This window comes from Nuphar pumila, chromosome 13, assembly GCF_984573655.1.
Source record: "Nuphar pumila chromosome 13, dmNupPumi1.hap1.1, whole genome shotgun sequence".
Classification (NCBI taxonomy): domain Eukaryota; kingdom Viridiplantae; phylum Streptophyta; class Magnoliopsida; order Nymphaeales; family Nymphaeaceae; genus Nuphar; species Nuphar pumila.
In genome coordinates, this window is record NC_143261.1 from 8,518,917 (window position 1) to 8,539,791 (window position 20,875).

Sequence of the window (20,875 nt, forward strand, 5' to 3'; positions counted from 1 at the left end):
ATTAACTTCAATTACTATGTCTGGTTTACAAAACAAATAGTATAATGCTACTACAAGTCTGCAACATTTCTTACTTATCAGTTCAGCCTCATTATCCACTAAATGTTCGTCTATAGCCATTAGCGTCCAGGCAGGTTTGCACAAAACTTCCTGGTTTGTGCAAATGTCCATGCATACTTATGTGGAAACAATACTAAACAATTTGGTCTGTCTTCAATCCCAATAAAATATAGCAGGCAGAGCTTTTTATTTCAAGCCTATCATATAAGAGTTGTGTTACTTTTAGAATATGGCTGGGAGAACACAGTGTCCATATATAAGAATAACAGTCATGTGAGATTCTTCTCACTAGAAAAATAAGAGATGATCTGCCTAACTTTGAGAAGAACCATGTTCACAAAATGCATGATAGAAGCTACCGAACCATGCACAAGGTGCTTGTTTTAGGATCTATATTGCTTTTTAAAGATAATAAACTTCAGTATGAAGGCCTCCTCAAATATATCCAAGTGGTTGCTCCATGTACACATTCATGTAAATCACCATGAAGAAATACATTTAATGTCAAGTTGCTGCAACTCCTATCCAAAACTAATGGTCGATAATAAATATCTTGATATGTATCTTGAGTCTTGACAAATGGATTAAAGGTCTCGTATCATCCAGTCCATCTTCTTATGTATATCCCTTTTTGAAGTGTTGAATACTACCATCATATTTGCATTTTTTTGGGTAAACCCACTTAGAATTAATGATATCATTGTCTAGAGGGTGATCCACAATCTCTGTGCTACATCAATGTAAGATTTATTTTTTCATCCATTGCTTCTATTCTTTGTGGATTATGTTTAGCTTGGCTATAGAACTGTTGCTCAACATTTTGCTGGGCTACTGACATGAAACAGTTGAAATTCAGCAGAAATAATTCATAATTTCACGCACCTCCAATGTAACTCTTTGCTCGAGGAATTTGCTGCCTTTGCTAATTTTGAGATGTTTGAGACTCATGTTTTTGAATTGTAGGACTCAATTCTGCTCTTCATGACTGAACACATTCACCAGAAATATTTCAAATTTACATTAAACATTCACCAGAAATATTTCAAATTACATTAAACATTCACCAGAAAATATTTTAAAGAGGCAGGTGGGGATTGAAAAGTGATGAAGGTTTACTGATAGGTTTTCTTTTGTTCTACAAACCATTGTATTTTCTTCATGTTGTAGTTTGTTCATTCCTTCTCTCCTTTAAGATTTGATATATTCTTTTAGTGTGGGGAACACTGTTCACGGTGTAAAATGGATTTCCCTCTGTTTCCCTTCCAAGTTTTTGTCTTATTTATCAAGTATTGATAGCTTAGAAGGGAATCTTTTTTTCCCAGTCACTTTTAATCATGCTAGTATGTGTTTCTAACTTCACTTTATAATCATGGTGCTAGATTCGAAGATGTGGAGAAATGGCCCGTAAATTGCGCTTTTTTAGAGATCAGATGACCAAAGCTGGGCTATCACCATCGGGAAAGACTCTTACTGGTCCTGATATTGACATGGATGACTTAGAGGTGATTTGGATTTTTTTTAAAGAATAATGATGATATCATTTTGTTGATGTCTGTGAACTGTGAAGTTTGTTAATAACTTTTCATTTGCAGAAAAAGCTTAGTGAACTTGAAGCAGAACTTGTTGAAATGAATGCAAACAGTGAGAAGTTGCAGCGAACTTATAATGAGCTTATTGAATATAAGCTTGTGATGCAAAAGGTACACATTATTCTTCTTGCTTTAGACCAATTGAACACAGAATCACCAGATGGCATATAGATTCGTGGCAATTTTGTTTTCTCTTTCCTTCTATTGGTTTTAGTCTTGTAGCATTCATTGGTGGTTGGAAGGATGATTATGAAAGTTTTCTCCAGAATCAACGATCAGGAAACTGTAGAGAAGAAAAGAGAATGGGGCTGCAACTATTCACGATTTTCCCTTATGTGAAAATCGTGATCTCTACCTTTTAATTTATAAAACAAAACCTAATACAGGTATTTACAAGTATGCCCTAATATTGGCTGGACATGTTACACAAAGGTAGTTTGGATCCGGATCCGGATCCAGATCCAGATCCAAACTTAAAAACAAATACAATACAAATGCACGATAGCTGCCCTGTCTAACAGTCCCCCTCAAGTTGTGCATGATTTTGAATCATGGACAACTTGCTCTTTAGGAACCAAAAACGACACTTTGTGAGTCCCTTAGTGAACAAATCAGCCACTTGGTCTTCTGTTCTAACATAATGGGGCTGAATCTCTTTTTCCTCAATCTTCTGCCTGATAAAATGCTGATCAATCTCAATGTGTTTGGTTTTGCTGTGATGAATAGGATTAAGAGATATTTGAATAGCACTTTGGTTGTCACAAAGGAGGAAGCAACTAGCAATCGATTCCTTTAATTCTGTTAACAAATGTCTAGTCCATGTTACTTCTGCCGTAGCAGCAGCCATCGCCCTGTATTCGGCTTCCGTGCTAGATCTAGCCACTACCTTTTGTTTTCTACTACTCCAGGAAACAAGATTGGCACCAATGAAATCCCCGTATCCTGAAACTGACTTTCGATCATCAGGATCTCCGGCCCAGTCTGCATCTGAATAAGCAATGATGTCATTGTAATGAAATGGTGGTCTTCAACAAATGCACAAATAACTCACAAACAAGTGTCTATTGGAGACACTACAAGCATGACCCTTGAAAGGGTATAAAGGGAAGAACACTTGAAAAATAAATAATACTTTATTCATGAACAAAATGCTTAAGAAGCATGGTTATTTACATTGAAGGGGTTCACCCCTATATATACAAAACAATGGGAGAGAGAGGAGAGCTCATTTTGAGCTCTCCAAAAAGAGACGTTGGATTCCAATGTCTCTTAATATAGCTGTTGGACTACAGTCCAACAACATTTATTATTATAGCTGTTGGACTATAGTCCAACAACATTTATTATAACTGTTGGACTACAGTCCAACAGCTACTTGCACAGTCAAGTTCCAACAGGAACTTGACTGGATCAAAATATCTAGTTTCTATTGAACTAGATGCTAAAAAAGAAAATAAAAAAATAGAAAAAGAAAATAATAAAAGAAAATATAATAACATTAAATAATATATATATATATATATATATATATTGCAGTTTACATTTTAACACTCTCCTTCAAACTTACGGTACAATGAGCGAAAGTTTGTCTAAGAGGAAGTGAAATCTGAGAGCAGCGAGAGGCTTGGTGAAGAAGTCTGCTAATTGATATTCTGATGTAACATATGGCAGATCAATGGTTCCATGTAAGTATTCCTCTCTGACATAGTGACAGTTCATCTCAATGTGTTTAGTGCGCTCATGGAATGTCCGGTTGCTTGCAATGTAGATCGCACTTTTGTTGTCACAACACATCTTTGAAGCTTGCGTTGCTTTAGCTCCCATATCTGCTAGCAATCGTCTGAGCCAAACAACCTCCATAGTGGTGGTTGCCATGGCTCTGTATTCAGCTTCGGTGGAGGAAAGAGAGACTTTCTGCTGCTTCTTGCACCTCCACGAAATTAAGGTTTCACCTAGGAACACACAAAAACCAGTAGTTGAGTGTCTATTATTGGGATCACCTCCCCAGTCAGCATCAGTATATGCAATTAAATTTAATGAAGATGAAGCAGACAAGAAGAGTCCTCGTGAAAGAGAGGATTTTAAGTATCTAATAATACGCAAAATCGCTCCCATGTGCACGGAGGTGGGAGCATGCTGAAACTGACTAACTGTATGAACCACATGAGTTATATCTGGCCTAGTAATGGAAAGATAAGAAAGAGCTCCAACAAGTTGTCTATAAGGAGTAAGATCATCAAGAAGTTCTCCATCATCAATTTTCATTTTAACATTGACAACTTCTGGAGTGTCTACTTTCTTATCATCTGTAATTCCAGACCTGGAAACGATATCAAGAGCAAATTTAGATTGAGATATCAAATACCCCCGAGGGGAATAAGCAACTTCAATGCCTAAAAAATATCTTAATAAACCTAAGTCAGTCATTTCAAAGTGAGTTTTAAGAAGAGATTTGATATTTGCAACTCCCTGTTTGTCGCCTCCGGTGATGATCATATCGTCCACATAGAGAAGAAGAATAATGATGCCTGCATCAGATTTCTTAACAAACAAAGCAGTGTCAGTTAAACAAGGTTGAAAACCAATATCAAGCATAACATGACTAAATCGGTCATACCAGGCTTTTGGAGCCTGTTTAAGACCATAAAGAGCTTTTTCTAGACAAAGAGCTTTACCCTTAGGGATACTAATACCAGGTGGGGCTTCCATGTATACTTCTTCAACGAGATTCCCATTCAGGAAAGCATTTTTGACATCTAATTGAAAGATAGGCCATGTTCTAATGGAGGCCAAGGCTATTAAAGTTCTAACAGTGGTCATACGGGCCACAGGAGCAAATGTTTCTTCATAATCGATGCCATACTCTTGGGCATATCCTTTTGCTACTAAACGGGCCTTATATCTTTCCAGGGTCCCATCACTTTTGGTTTTGACTTTGTATGCCCACCTACAACCTATAGGTTTCTTACCCGGAGGAATATCTTGTATCGTCCAAGTATTGGCCTTTTCTAGTGCATCCAATTCTATTTTCATGGCTTCTATCCATTCTATATGATTTTTTGCTTGAGAATAGGATGATGGTTCAACATATGATTGTATTAATGTAATGGCGGCCCTATACGTGGGTGAAAAAGATTCATAAGACACAAATTTTTCTGGAGGTTTAGAGATTCTAGACGTTCTTCTAGGTGGGACTTCAGAGTATTTTTGTAATGCACATGGAAGATTTTGCTCTCTACGTCTTGAATATTGTAGACTAACATCCCTATGGATTTGCTCTTCATTATCATCATTTTCAACAACAATAGGACTTTGATCATTGTCAAGGTCATATCCAACATCACATTCATTGGATTTTGAAGTTGGATCAATTAAAAACGAGTATTCAGTGACATCCTTGGATTTTTCAAATTCAAAGAAGCTTTATTTTTCCAAAAAAGATACATTTCTTGACACATAATTTGTCATTTTGAAAATCGAAACACCTGTAGCCTTTTTGATTATCAGCATATCCTAAAAAAGCACATGGGATTGCACGAGGAGAGAGTTTATCATTTCTGTTGGTGAAAACAAAACATTTGCATCCAAAGACTCTTAATCTAGAATAATCTGGAGTTAAATTAACAAGCTTTTCTATTGGAGTTGTATTCTTTAATGAGGAAGATGGCATCCTATTAATGAGGTAGGTGGCAGTTACGACCGCTTCAGCCCAAAAACTTTTTGGAACTTGATTTGCAATTAGCAATGTCCTAGTAGTTTCCATAATGTGCCGATGTTTGTGTTCGGCTAGGCCATTCTGTTGTGGAGTGTGTGGACATGATCTTTGATGTGTAATACCATGTAAATTGAGATAGTCTTTGAATTCGTTGGACATAAATTCTCCCCCTGAATCAGTGCGAAAAACAGAAATATCATTTTGAAACTTATTTTTAACCATTTTATGAAATATTTGGAAGTTAGCAAAGACATCAGATTTATGTTTAAGAAAATAAATCCAAGTATGTCTAGAAAAGTCATCAACAAAAATGACATAATATGTATAACCACCTTTGGAAATAACTGGTGCGGGGCCCCAAACATCCGAATGTATTAACTCAAGTGGTTGTGAGGAAACAAAAGTTCTACTAAGAAATGGTAACCTTTTCATTTTGCCAAGAATGCAGTCTTTACAAGAAAAATTTTCAGAATTACAAAATTTTTCCAAACTTGGAAAATATTGAATTTTAGACATATGAGGATGGCCAAGCCTTTTGTGCCATAAATCCAATTCTAATTTCTGAATATTATAACAAAATGCATTCTTGGGTAATTCCAAAAAGTCCATGTAATAAAGTCCTCCTTCTCTATGGCCTTCCCCAATCAGCTTCCCTGACTGGCGATCCTGTACCCAACAACCATGACAAGAGAAGGAGATATTACATCCATAATCAGATATTTGCGAGACAGATAAGAGATTCAAATTAAGTTTAGGGATATATCTAACTTCTGGGATAAAAAATCTTTTGGATTTTTGAAGATTTTCAAAACATCCTATTCCTTTTACTTCGAGAGATGTGCCATCGGCTGTAAAAACCTTTGACACACTTGAGTCATTTTTAAGACATTCGGATAGACTATTAACATTTGGGGTCATATGAAACGAAGCACCAGAATCTAAAAGCCAAGGAAAGTTACCTCGACCGGAGAAAGATGCAACTGTCGCTCCAGTTGAGGCTTCGGTTGAGGAGGATACCCCTTTGAGAAGAGGTTGAAGGATTTCCATCAGTTGAGCCATAGACACAGGTGCATCTTGATCTTTTGACTCAGATTCAACAGATGCAACTCTTTTTTCTTCTCTTCTTTTTAACTTTGGACATTGAGGCCTATAGTGCCCCGGTTCATGACAATGATGACAAATAACTTTTCTTTTATCAAAGTCGCCGTTTTGCCTTCCAAAATGAGGCGGCTTGTAAGTACGAGTATGATTCCCCGGTCTAGATACAGCTAAAATGGAGTCATCATCAACTTTTGGAGTACTTTTTCTAAGTCTATTTTCCTCCATAGTGAGCTCTTCTATAGTATCAACAATAGAAGGAATTTTTCCACGATATAAAAGGGCCGATTTGGTGGATTCAAACTCCGGCCTTGGACCATTCACAAATTGATAGAAATGTTCCATATCGAGTTGCTTTTGGCGAAGCTCGTTGTCTTCGGCACAATGCCATTTGGGCTCAAGAAGAGCCAACTCTTCCCAAAGTTCGGACTACTCATTATAATATTCTCGAATAATTTTATCTTTTTGAGTCATTGTCCGAACTTTATCTTGTAAATTGCATACATGTGCAATATCTTTAAGGGAATACATGTTTTTGAGGTATTCCCAAGCCTTATCGGCATGCTTAAACTTAGCTAGACTAGAGCATTTTTTATTGTCTATGCTATTGATGAGCCATGACATAATTTTTGCATGCCCTATCCTCCATTCTTTCCATTTCTTTTCATAAGTGGTTAATGCCTTACTCTTCTCTTCTTCCGTTAGAGGAACCTCTTTATCACCCTCTTTCTTGGTAAGAGATAGTTTAGGTTCCAAATCGGAACCATCCACTATACCCCATAAACCTTTTCCCCAAATGTGGTGCTTCATAATCGAAGCCCACATTACATAGTTAGTATCATTTAGCTTCATAGGAATGATGGTGATCTTATCATTGTCATCCATCTTTTACAAGGGTAAGAGAGGAATAAATAGGAGGAGAGAGAGAAAAATAAAAAGAAAAGAAAAAGAGTAGACAAAGGAATAAGAGAGGATACAAAACAAAATTTTTTTGTAGCACAAGTTCGCCTTTCTTCAAACAAATCTTCTTGAGCCAAGAACAAGGTGATGAAACACCTTTTGTAAATGTGGCACGGAAATCGAGGCGGAAGCACTTCAAGATCTAAGGATTTCGTAGCTTTGATACCATGTAATGAAATGGTGGTCTTCAACAAATGCACAAATAACTCACAAACAAGTGTCTATTGGAGACACTACAAGCATGACCCTTGAAAGGGTATAAAGGGAAGAACACTTGAAAAATAAATAATACTTTATTCATGAACAAAATGCTTAAGAAGCATGGTTATTTACATTGAAGGGGTTCACCCCTATATATACAAAACAATGTGAGAGAGAGGAGAGCTCAAACAGGAACTTGACTGGATCAAAATATCTAGTTTCTATTGAACTAGATGCTAAAAAAGAAAATAAAAAAATAGAAAAAGAAAATAATAAAAGAAAATATAATAATATTAAATAATATATATATTTATATATATATATATATATTGCAGTTTACATTTTAACAATGAGCAGTACTTATGGTTCTGCTTTTAGTGTACAAAGGTCCATCACCAACAGTACTCTTCAAGTATCTCAGTATCTTTTTACTGCATCCATGCGTCCCGTTCTTGGCTCATGCATGAATTGAGAAACTTGATTGACTGAATATGTGATATCAGGCCTGATAAACGTGAGATATTGAAGCATTCCCACTAAACTCCGATATTTGGTGGAATCATGATACAAGTCTCCGTCTTGCGTACTTAATTTCTGGTTAAGCACACTAGGAGTAGCAAGAGGTTTGCAATCCTTCATTCCAGCCTTTTCTAACGGATCGAGAGTGTATTTATGTTGGGTCAAAGTAAGCTTATTTTCTTGATTATCCACCTCTACTCCAAGAAAGTACCGAAGATTTCCAAGGTCCTTCATTTTGAATCTTTGGCTCAGAAGATTTTTAGTCTTTTGAACATGGTTCTCACTACTTCCTGTAATAATTATATCATCGACATATATCAATAAGAAGGTAGTAGACTCCTTACTTCGATGAATAAAAAGAGAATGATCCAATTGCGATCGATAAAAACCATGTCTTTGAATTTCTAGGGAGAAACTCTCAAACCAAGATCGAGATGCTTGTTTCAAGCCATAGAGGGCTCGATTTAATCTGCAGACATACTCCTTTGAATCTCTTTCTGTGTACCCTAGCGGTTGTTCCATGTATACTTCTTCCTTCAAATCCCCACGAAGAAAAGCATTCTTCACATCTAGCTGGCTTATTCTCCAACCATAATCTACAGCCAATGACAGAACAATGCGAATTGTGCCCATTTTCACGACTGGACTAAAGGTTTTATCATAATCTTGTCCAAATTCTTGGGTGAATCCCTTTGCTACGAGACGAGCTTTGTATCGCTCAACACTCCCATCCGGTTTGTATTTGATCTTGTAAACCCATCGCGATCCAACAACATTCTTACCTGAAGGTCGAGGGACAACTGTCCATGTTTGACATTGGTATAAAGCTTCCATCTCTTCATTCATGGCCTGAATCAATTTCTTGGAGTTAATAGCTTGATGAAAATGTCTAGGCTCGGTCTCTTTTTCAATCTGAGACAAAAATAACTGAAAATCCATGGTGAAATTCTCATAACTAACCCACCTTTCAATAGGATGCCGAGCTCTTTCTGATCGTCTGATCGGGAATGCTACGGTATTCGGAATTGGAGAAGTAGGGGGGTCATTGGGTGAATAAGACGTAAGAGCTCCTTGTTCAATATTATTTGGGGTCAAAAGGGACCTTTCTCTTCTCCTATAAACTTGCCCAGCAAACTTATCAATCTCTGGAGGATTGTCTATTTCAAGTTCCTGTATTCTGTTGGTTCCATCTTGACAGGATATCCCTGGAGCACACTAGGAAGAGCACTCATTGCTTGTTTCAGGAAAAAGCTCTGCACTAAGCCATGGATCATAGAAAAAAGCGTTCATATTGGTTTGGGCAGAAGCACATTCTCCATCTCCAAAATCATTTTCATCAAAAACTACATTTCTAGATATCTTGATTCGCCTGTTGTCAGGATCATAACATCTGTACCCTTTATGGTGATCTGCATATCCAACAAATCTGCACTTTGACGCCTTAGCCTGAAACTTATTTCGCAGAGAAGAGTCAATATGAACATAACACATGCAGCCAAAAAGTTTTAGTTCATCATAATTAGGATGCTTCCCAAATAAAACGAAATAAGGTGATTTATTTTCTAAAATCTTCATGGGCAGACGATTAATGATGTAAACAGCAGAATGAAAAGCCTCTGGCCATAATCCTATAGGAACACGACTTCCGTGCATCATGCTCATAGCACTCTCCACAATGTGACGGTGTTTCCGTTCTGCAACTCCATTTTGTTGAGGTGTATGCGGGCAAGATACTCTACGATTTATTCCACTATCTTGGAGGTAATTGATAAATTCCCTAGAGGAGTATTCCCCCCACCATCACATTGGAAATGTAAAATATTACAAGAAAACTGAGTTTTAATTATAGAGAAGACTTCCGATTTATTCTTCATGAAGTATATCTAGGTGAAACGAGAGAAATTATCGATGAAAATAACATAGTATCTGCTGCCAGAATTAGAGGAATCAGGGGCCGGTCCCCACACATCAGAACAGACGATTTCAAAAGGCCTTGAAGCTCTCTCATTTATTGAATGGAAAGGAAGAACATGACTCTTACACAGTTGACAACTGAAACATATTTTATCATCTGATCTAGGAATCAAGCTAGATTCAGGAATAAGTCCATTAGATACCAGTCGTTCAACAAAGACTCGACCACAATGACCAAGACGAGAATGCCAAAAATCAGGCTTATTACATTTATTTGAAGATTGCAAACTGAACACACGGATACTCTTTGACGACATAGATTGAGGAGACTTCAAGGTAGGTCGGACACAAGTAGAAGGATCCTCCTGGAAGACATACATATTTCCCCGACGTTCCCCTCTAGCGAACGTCTTCTTCGTTTGTAGATCATTGACATAAACAAAAGACGAAGTAAATTCAACGGAAGAATTGGTATGATCAACAAGCTTAGAAACGAAAATTATATTTTTCTTAATATCTGGAGCATGCAAGACATTGGAAAGATGAAGTGGGGATTTAGACAAGGGAATAGAAACATTTCCAATGTGAGTGATGGGATGGTGTGACCCATCTCCAGTGACAATATTACTTTTTCCAAGATAGGGGATTAAATTAGAGAATTTACCTGCATTACCTGTGACATGAGTAACTGCCCCTGAATCAATGTACCACACTCTTTTATCATCACGCTTCAGATCAAGATCAGACAACGTGGCCAAGAGAAGCTCTTTCACATCCCCACCAAACTTTGAAGAGTTCTCTTTTCGTCCTGACGAGCTCTCACCCTTTTGGAACTTTCCTTTGTTCTGTGGATTGTGCCAACAATTGGCTTTGATGTGACCTCGCTTGTTACAGAGATAACATGTTGGTACATTTTTTACATTATAAACTGGTGTAACATTCGGAATAGGGAGTAACCCACGCCCCCCTGGAGTACCTCGTCCTCGTCCTCTGCCACCTCCAAAATTACTATCCCCACGTCCCTGACCAAAAGAAATTCCTGTAGCAAGAACTTGTCCACCAGTCTCATGTGACATCCCCTTCAAAGTCATCTCATATTGAAGTAGTTTTGCTTGCAAGTCCTCAAATGACGGTAAGTCGGGTAAACATAACAATGAAGTTGAAAGAACATGAAATTCCGGTCCCAAGCCATTCAAGGTTTGCCTGACTTTGTCTTTATCTGTCACTTCATACCCTACAACGACTAGTTGATCACTGATACTCTTAACTTTGTTCAAGTACTCCATGACGGACATGGAGCCTTTAGTCAAGAGTTGAAATTCACGCTGAAGAAAAGAAATTTTAGCCTCTGATATCTGAGAGTATGTCTTGACCAACCTGTCCCACAATTCCTTTGCTGAACACTCGTCCGGAATTCCCACCAATACTTCTTGAGAGATAGTAGAAATAATAAAGGCAACTGCAGCTTGATCACGCTTCATCCAAATCTCGTATTGGGGATTTGGAATTTGTTGTGTAGAATCAGCCTCATTTCCATTCTTAGTTTCTTGTATAACAAATTCTGGAGGAGCTGAGATTGATCAATTCAGATGTCCAGAGAGACCTTGGCTTTTAATGAATGGAAGAATTTGTCTTTTCCAAATCAAAAAATTGGAATTGGTAAGCTTTTCAGAAATGAGTTGACCGAGGAAATTGAATGAGAGAAATGAATGGGAAGAAGAATCCATGACTTTAAAGATTTTTTTTTTTGACGTGTGCAATCAGAATGTAAAATGGTCTCAGACCAAGATGCAACAAATAAGTCTCGTCCCCCTTTTTTTTTTGGGAGAGAGCTCTAATATTCAACGTGAATGAGAAAAGTTAGGTCTCAGATCTATTTTGATTGCATCAAAGAAGTGAAGTGACCAAAATGAAGAAGATTATATATCACGATTTTTTTTTTTGAGATTCCACACAGCAATAATGAAAACAGAGGAGAACAGGTGAAACCAAGTCTACATACTGACTCTAACCAATAGTCAGATTTAATGCATCAATCTGGGAAATACCATGAAGTGTCAGACCTATCACACAGATCCGATGAACAACGAGAATGAATTTAACACAAAACTGAAAAGAAATATCGTGAAACTGATTTGGGTTTGTCGTGAAACTGATTTGTGTGAAAAATAACTCGACCCAAATCAGTTTGACGCAAAACTGATACCAAAGATGTCACGAAACTGATTTGGAATAGAAGGGCTGTCGTGAAACTGATTTCAAAAGAGGGGAAAGGTCTGAACCTGATTTGACGCAAACCAGATGACTGGTCTGATTTGTGTATCAGGTCTGAGAGAAAAGATTAAGAAGAACGAGAATCTAGAGATCAAGAAATACTTGGAAACAGAATATTGAAGATGAAGAATAGAATGAAAAACGTAGAACAACAAAAAAAATTAGAGGAGAGACAGAAAAGGGAATAAGATCTCTTGAGGACACACCTGCTGGAAAGAATATCAGCCTTCGGATCAGACTCGCTCTGATACCATGAAAGTTTTCTCCAGAATCAACGATCAGGAAACTGTAGAGAAGAAAAGAGAATGGGGCTGCAACTATTCACGATTTTCCCTTATGTGAAAATCGTGATCTCTACCTTTTAATTTATAAAAAAAAACCTAATACAGGTATTTACAAGTATGCCCTAATATTGGCTGGACATGTTACACAAAGGTAGTTTGGATCCGGATCCGGATCCAGATCCAGATCCAAACTTAAAAACAAATACAATACAAATGCACGATAGCTGCCCTGTCTAACAGATTAGGATCTTCTAAAGACAATATTCATGAACTTTGGGGTTTAGAGCTCACGAAGTGATAAGTGTATCCCAGGAAATGTGATTAATAAAGTGAATTTGTTTGACTGAAAAATGCTTCCTGAAGAAATATTAGTGCAAAGTTGAAGATATACATGGACATTGGACAGAAAAGAGGAAAAGAACTAAGATTGTATGTTTGCTTCAATAAGGTTGGGTCTATGCAGGCAATGAAGTTTGTGGAACTTCTTCAAATGTAAATTTGTTGGCAATCCTGTGATTTTGGTCACTAGAATTTGTCCCAACAATGCTACTAATTGCTGGCCCTTGAACTTTGATTATCTTGTGCAACAAACAGGTCCTCTGTGGGCTGGGCATATGACTCTACTTCCTTCTCATCTTCTGTGCTATTCTTGGGCGGTATTCATCATTTGGGACATCTGATCTAATTTATTTATTTGAGTTTTGATTTCTGTTGAGATGATAGAACACGGGAAAAAAAGTACGTGAAGTGCTTGTTTCATTTTAAACTCACAACTTCAAGTTTGATTGTCTCACTATATAATTATTCTCCTAAAATAATAGTATTAAGTTCTTGGCCACTGTCAATTGCCTGGCATGTATTCTGTCTGAGGAATCAAAACGGTCTTGGCTACCTTGTTGGCCTAGGAGGGTGGGTCAGGCCTAAGATTTAGACCAAGAAGGCGTTATGGACCTAATCTTGCCAAGTATCAGACAAGGATCTAATGGTTGAGCTCCTTTGGTCATGGACTTGATGCTGCTTCCAAAGTCATCCAGAATTTGAACCCAATTTGTCCATAATGGTGACCATGTTTTCCAACAGTTTCTATACTCCTAACTCCAAGGACCCCTCTGAGTTGGTATTTGTTCTTGACAAACTTGGTCCATGCCTTGCCCTCATTTGAGAGGTACCATCACCATTTAACAATCAAGGTTTTGTTGAACATCTGGAGCCTTGACATGGCTAAACAATCCAGTTCTTTGGGCAATGTTGCCTGATTCCAGCTGACCAGATTCGTTTTAGAAAATGTATATATATATATATATATATATATATATATATATATATATATATATATATATATATATATATATATATATATATATATATATATATATATATATATATATATATATATATGCCCTAATTAAGCTTTTTGATACATGAAAAAGTTTCTTGTTTTCACGGAAATTTTGACACAAAAAAACTACCGAATCAGTTTATTTTTCATGCTTTGTTTGGAAATTCAGATATAGCAAAATGAAAATGTGTTGAATATTGGATAATGATTCGAACACAAATAAGGAGATTTGGTTAATCCTTGTATTTGTTTAGTCTGATTTGGATTTTCAGACCTCAGTATGATTTTGATTTAGTGTTTAATAGTATCAGATCAGGTTTAGAGTTGGCCTTTCAGATCCCATTGAATTCAGATTCAGACTCAGATTCTATCTAGGGAATAAGGATTTGGAGTCAGATGTACTTGGATCCGGACCAAATCTGTTCTTTTTGCACCCCATACTTTCAAATAGAGGGATGTCCAGCATTGTTCTGTTGCTGGGAGTGGTTGCAGCTTAAACCTTCTCCTTTCTTCCTCTTGCTCCCTTACATGTGCAGGGCATGCGTCCCAAGGCAAAACTGATAATTTTCATGCTTCCAAAGCTTTATGAGAAGCTCACTGTAAAAGGTGGAAAACTTGCTCATCTTGGTATGAAAATTGACTCCCTTGATAATGAAAAATGTCTTTCGCACTGAAAGGGTTGTACCTTTTTTACTATTATGTTTTCGTTATATATTTACATATATAAATATTCTTTATAAAAGAGGGCTTCAGATTCAGTTTGAGCAAACATCACAGGTTTTAAATCCATTTTTGTGTCATCTTTACTTGTTTCCATTGTTGCTTCTTGCTCACTTCCCCTTATGCTTCCTAAATGCTTCATGCTTTATGCATGACTTCTCGCATATACTTGATCTGGTAACTGTGGTAGAAATATTCGCTTGCTGGGTAGATGGTATAGGTCTCCTTTTTTGAGGAGTATATCATTGGGGCCATTCCGTTAATTTTGTGACTAATATTTTAAGTTTTGTGGACATGATCTTTTGTATTCTCTTGTTTCTTATTTAATTCTATGGATTCTTCAACTTTAAATAAAATTTCATTAATGAACCCTTAAAAAGTAATTCCATGTTCTGGGGAAAAGTATACATGTTCTCTAAAAATTGTTCACTGCTTAGAATTTCTGTCCAGTGACTATTATGCTATATGTAAAGCTGATAGCAACCTTTTGTTTAACCTTTCAAAAGTTTTAGCATTGGTTTTAATTTCAAACCTACAGTTGACTTCATACTTTAAACATACTTTTGTCTGGTCATTTGTTTTTCTTTCAGTGCGGAGATTTTTTCTACTCTGCTCGCAGTGTTGCTACAGCTCAGCAGAGAGAAATTGAAGCACACCATGTCAGTGAAGGATCTATTGACAGTCCATTGCTATTGGAACAAGTAAAAAATACAGCCTTGCTGCATTCTCTTCCACTTGTGTCACATTTGCTATGAGCTATTGTATTTATGAGTTTTTGGATGCTTCCTTTGCAGGAAATGCTCACTGATCCATCTAAGCAGATTAAGTTGGGATTTATCAGCGGTCTCATACCAAAAGCAAAGTCAATGGCTTTTGAAAGGATTCTATTCCGTGCTACAAGGGGCAATATGTTTCTGAAGCAAGCTGTGGTTGAGGAACCTGTTACTGATCCATTATCTGGAGAGAAGGTTTGCACTTTACCCACATTGTTTTCTACCTTGCTATAGATGACAACATACTTCTTTGGGTAGGAGTTGTTTTTTTAATGCACTGGCAACTGTCACATAGGTGTGGGTGTGGCTGCAGGTATGGAATTTCTAGAAGTGTGGGTATTGATGATAGGGTGCTGCAGGAGCACCTGCGCCCTCCTATTAAAAGCTATAATTTTTCATAGTTCCTGAGCTTTTGTTGTTGTTGATCAGATCCTATAAATATGATCTACCTGCATATCTTTGTAGAAAACAAATTTTGGATCATGTGATTATAACATACATGTAGATTTTGTAATATCTTAAAAAATCAAAGCCTCACAATGTACCATAATTTTATGACATAAAAAATCATATTTTTATATCCAAAAACATGATCCAAGGCATGGTTCCTGTCAAATAAACTAGACTGAATGCATCTATGAGGTCAGATTGTGAGAAGATGAATCTTGCACCTATGTTTTCTATTAGGTAGGTATAGGTGCTCCCAGTGCACCATACCATTACTCATATATATATATATATATATATATATATGAAAGCAACATTCTATACATCTTAAAAATGGATTAAAATGATCACACATAATAGGTAATGGATCAGGTCTGGAACTCGTCAGATTCAAAAGTAGGTTGACCCAAGGTTGTATGTATCGTATTGTTACCCGTATCGATCGGGTCCAAAATAAGATACATATTGTAAAAGCGCATAATTTTTAATAAAAAAATTCAAAAACTTCTAAAAAAATCATGAAAAGTCAGAAAAAACTAGCAAAAATTCTAAAAAATCATAACCAATGTTGTGAAAAGCGCTGAGGCATTGCGAGGTGCTCCACCAAAAACTGCGAGGCATAAAGCCCTCAAATTTTTTTTTGAAAACTTAAAAAAAAACTATAAAAACTATAAAAACTATCTAAAAATACAAATAAATAAAAAAATGCTTTATTGATGAAGCAACAACCAATAAGAAATAGAAAATCTCAAATAAGTACTAAAAAATATGAGATTAACATGTAAAAGTAATTGAGAAACTGATTATATAACTGAGAAACTGATTATATAATTGAGAAACTAATTATATAAATTATATAGCTGTGAAAAAAACTACACAACATAACAGGATTAAAAAAACTGATTAAAAAAAACTATAAAAAGTAACTAAGAAACTGATTATATAACTGAGACACTAATTATATAATTGAGAAACTAATTATATAACTTAGAAACAAATTATAAACTACATATATATAATTGAGAAACTAATTATATAGATCTTCTTCTTCTTCTTTGAAAAACTGATTATATAATTGAGAAACCTGATTATGTAGTTGATCTTCTTCGTCCTCTTCTTCTTTTTCTTCTTCACATATGAATCATTTATGTCCTGCATAAGACATCATTAAACTCCAACTATCTCACAAGAACAATACAACAACAACTACGCCTTCATCCCAAAACAATTGGGGTCGGCGATATGAACCAAAAAAGAAAATCATTCTGGGTCTTCCACATGAATCCTTCTCCTCCAATCATTTATATCCAATGCCATGTCCTCGGTGAGGTTCAAAGCATTCATATCCTTTCCTATCATCTCCATCCAAGTCTTCTTAGGCCTACCCCGACCTCTTTTAACTAATATATTTTCCCATTTCTCCATCCTTTTAACTGGAGCATCATTAGGCCTTCGTCGAATATGTCCAAACCACCGTAAACGATTCTCTCATCTTATTTTCAATGGATGCAACACCTACCTTCTTACGTATCTCCTCGTTTCGAATCTTATCTTTTATTATATTTTCACACATCCATCTAAGCATACACATCTCAGCTACACTCATTTTTTGAATATGATGTCTCTTGGCAGCCCAACATTCTGTACCATATAGTAAAGCGGGTCTAATTGTCGTCCTATAAAACTTTTCCTTCAACTGCAATGGCATTCTACTATCGCACAACACTCCAGTTGCACTTTTCCATTTCATCCACCCAACCTTTATCCTATGATTTACATCTCCATCAATTTCTCTATACTTTTGAATGATAGATCCCAAATATTTGAAACAGTCATCCACCGGTATTTCTTGCTCATCAAGCTTCACTACACTCCCATCACTACTTCGTTGCTTACTAAACCGACATTCTATATATTCTGTCTTACTCTTACTCAACTTAAAACCTCTTGCTTCCAATGTCTGTCTCCATAATTCTAACTTAGCATTAACCCCAGCTCTACACTCATCAATTAAAACAATATCATCAGCAAACAACATACATCACGACACATTTTCTTGAATTGATCTCGTAAGCTCATCCATCACAAGAACAATGCAAAATATTAAATATCTTGCAATTAAGAACATGAATAAAAATATTATGACAATAGTTGCACTCGATTTTCAATCGGTTTTCACTCATTACTTAAGTGCTCTATTGCCATGTCAGATCATTTTATGCCATCTTTGTTGGAGTGTCGAGCCTTATTTCTACCTTGATACAAAATTTTAATTTTCGCAGATCCAACTTGGTGGTAAGTTGACTTGGGGTTGCAAGGGCGCAACGCCCTCAAAGGTAGAATTTTTTAGTGGGTAGATTTGTAATTTTACTCATAATAAAGATTTTTTTACCTTAACCCACTTTCTTGAGTGAAAAAATGGTGGAAATGCACTTTTACTTTAGCAAACCGCAAAATCCTTCTCCCTTGCACACGGATCGGCCCCCAAATCGCTCTCGCGAGTCTTAGGGTGTATGAATACCTTTCTAATGGCTTCTACACAAATGATGGAGTCGGCCCTTAACTGGTCTTTAAAACCCAAAACTAAAAAAATATGATTCAACCCCTTTTTATGTGTGCCAACCCTGTGATACACTTTTGAATAAAGAAACCATGTATGCAAACAAATTACATAATTTAAACAAACCCCTTTCTCACACAGATACGATACGATCAAAATGACATAATGTGGAATTAGCAATTAGCAAACCCTTTCTAGAAGAAGTTTCAATTAGCAAACCCCTTTCCCACATATACGATAATTGCTAATTACGATACGTACAATACATATACGATACACACTCTTGAATAAACAAACCCCTTTCTCACACATATATGATACGATCAAAATGACATAATGTGAATAAACAATATATAAAAAATAAAATCATGTATGCAAACAAATTAACAACAATAGACATAAAATAAACAATAGACAAATAAGAAGAAAAAGTGAACAATTGATTAAACAAACCATGTAACTGATAACTTGCTAAAAAAATTGAGAATAAATGAGCAATTGAATAATCAAACCTTACAACTAACAATGTGAATAAACAATATACAAAATATAAAATCATGTATACAAAAAAATTAATAGACATAATATAAGCAATGGACAAATAAGAAAAAGAAATGAACAATTGAATAAACAAACCATCCAATTGATAACCTGCTCAACAACTTCATAATTTAAACACAATTAAAGCCTTAACAATATTAAGTTCACATCCAAGTTACAAAGAAGCCTAATAAGTTTATAATAAGTTTACAATAACAAGAATTTAATCCTTAGATGGTGAACTTGAAGGTCTATCATCATCATCCGAATCATCTTCATCGATATATTGCTCTTCTTCTTCAGTTACTGTGGAGCTAGCTTCTTCCTCTTCTTCTTCCACCCTCACCACCTTCTTTCCTTCGTCAGACCTTTTCCTTCTTAGGTCTTTAGTAGTATACGTTCTTGCCCCCGCCCTATGCCTCAACACTCTAGACGCCTTATCAATAAGATCCCATATAAGTGACGTATCATCTTCGAAGACCACCTCATCTTCACTTGGCCACAAATCGTTGTTATCGACTTCTCTTAAGATGATGAGTCAAGATCTCCTTTGTTAATTCGCTCCTCGTACTTTTGCTTAGTGTTGTGAAAAACGTTGAGGCGTAGCGCTCCACCAAAATCTGAGGCGAGGCGTAAAGCGTAAGCCTCAATTTTTTTTTAAACTTAAAAAAACTATAAAAAATATCTAAAATTATAAATAAATAAATAAATCTTTATTGATGAAGCAACAACCAATAAGAAATAAAAAATCTCAAATAAATACTGAAAAATATGAGATTAACATGTAAAAGTAACATTAATGCAACAACTTTATCTATGTAAGTATCTAAAAAATAAAACATGGGCATTCATTAAATAAAAAATTAACATTAACAACAAAATGCATCTTAGTATTAACAATACAATGTCATAATTAGAAAATGCATGTTAGCATTAACAACCAAATGTTAATATATTTGTCCAAAACTTTTCAAAATGAGAGTGTTAACATTCACAATTGCAATTGAAAGACCTAAAAAAACATATAAATGACCATAGCTCTATGATATGAATTAGGGTCTAGGCTCTTCTTGTGTCTCGTCATCATCAATATTTAAGTCTTCAATGTCATCATCTGAGGAATCCATATAAATAGGTTTTCCTTCATCGTCATTCTCTGACTCTTCATCATCTGCACTTTCTTCCTCCATATCCTCAGTCACTTCTTTTGCTTTTCTTTTTCCTGCAATAAAAAATCATATATTAAATACTTATTTTATGTAATTAAAAAATATATTTATATTTATAGCAAGGTAAAAGGAATTTAGCTTTACCTCGATATCTTGAAGACTTGTCTTGCCTAAAACCAGTTTGTGAATCATGAGGTGAAGTGACTTTTTCAATAAGCACGTGCTCAATGGCATTTATGTCGAAGTTCAGATCCAACCATGAATCCTCCAACCAATTGAGATCATTAGGCAACACTGGATCTTCCTTCTCCGCAATCCACACATCGTCTGAGTCTATATGATCTAGACATATATGGTCTTTGGTAGCCCTCCTCCTCATATTTCTCTCTCTTAATTTCATATTTTACATTAAAAAAACCAATGCATTCATCTTCTCTTGTTCAAGTCTATTCCTCCGTTTTGTATGCACCTATAATTTCAAATCATTGAGAATCAATTATAAGATAATTGCACTTATAAAAGTGTATTTCAAAAATAAAATACAAAGTCACAAACCAATGAGAAAGTATTCCAATTCCTCTCACAGCCCGATGCACTGCATGTCAAACTTAGAATTCGAATTGCAAAATTCATCAACTTAGGATTTTCGTGCCCAAATGAACTCCACCAATCAGCTGCATTCAAATAAAACAATACAAAATTGCTAAAAACAT

At 35.9% G+C, this 20,875-nt stretch overlaps 1 protein-coding gene across 2 annotated transcripts in view; it reads left to right on the top strand.

Moving 5' to 3' along the window:
* The window catches only part of LOC149817685 (V-type proton ATPase subunit a2-like), a 72,588-nt gene that overhangs the window by 16,053 nt on the left and 35,660 nt on the right, over positions 1-20,875 (top strand). For both annotated transcript variants that reach the window (XR_016427443.1, XM_089986042.1), the window contains exons 3-6: positions 1,440-1,562; positions 1,653-1,760; positions 15,264-15,374; positions 15,468-15,641. Coding sequence is in view for 1 of the 2 variants with exons in the window: in XM_089986042.1 (XP_089842168.1) it covers positions 1,440-1,562; positions 1,653-1,760; positions 15,264-15,374; positions 15,468-15,641 (516 nt within the window). In the remaining variant the exon portion in view is untranslated. The remainder of the gene's footprint in view (positions 1-1,439; positions 1,563-1,652; positions 1,761-15,263; positions 15,375-15,467; positions 15,642-20,875) is intronic.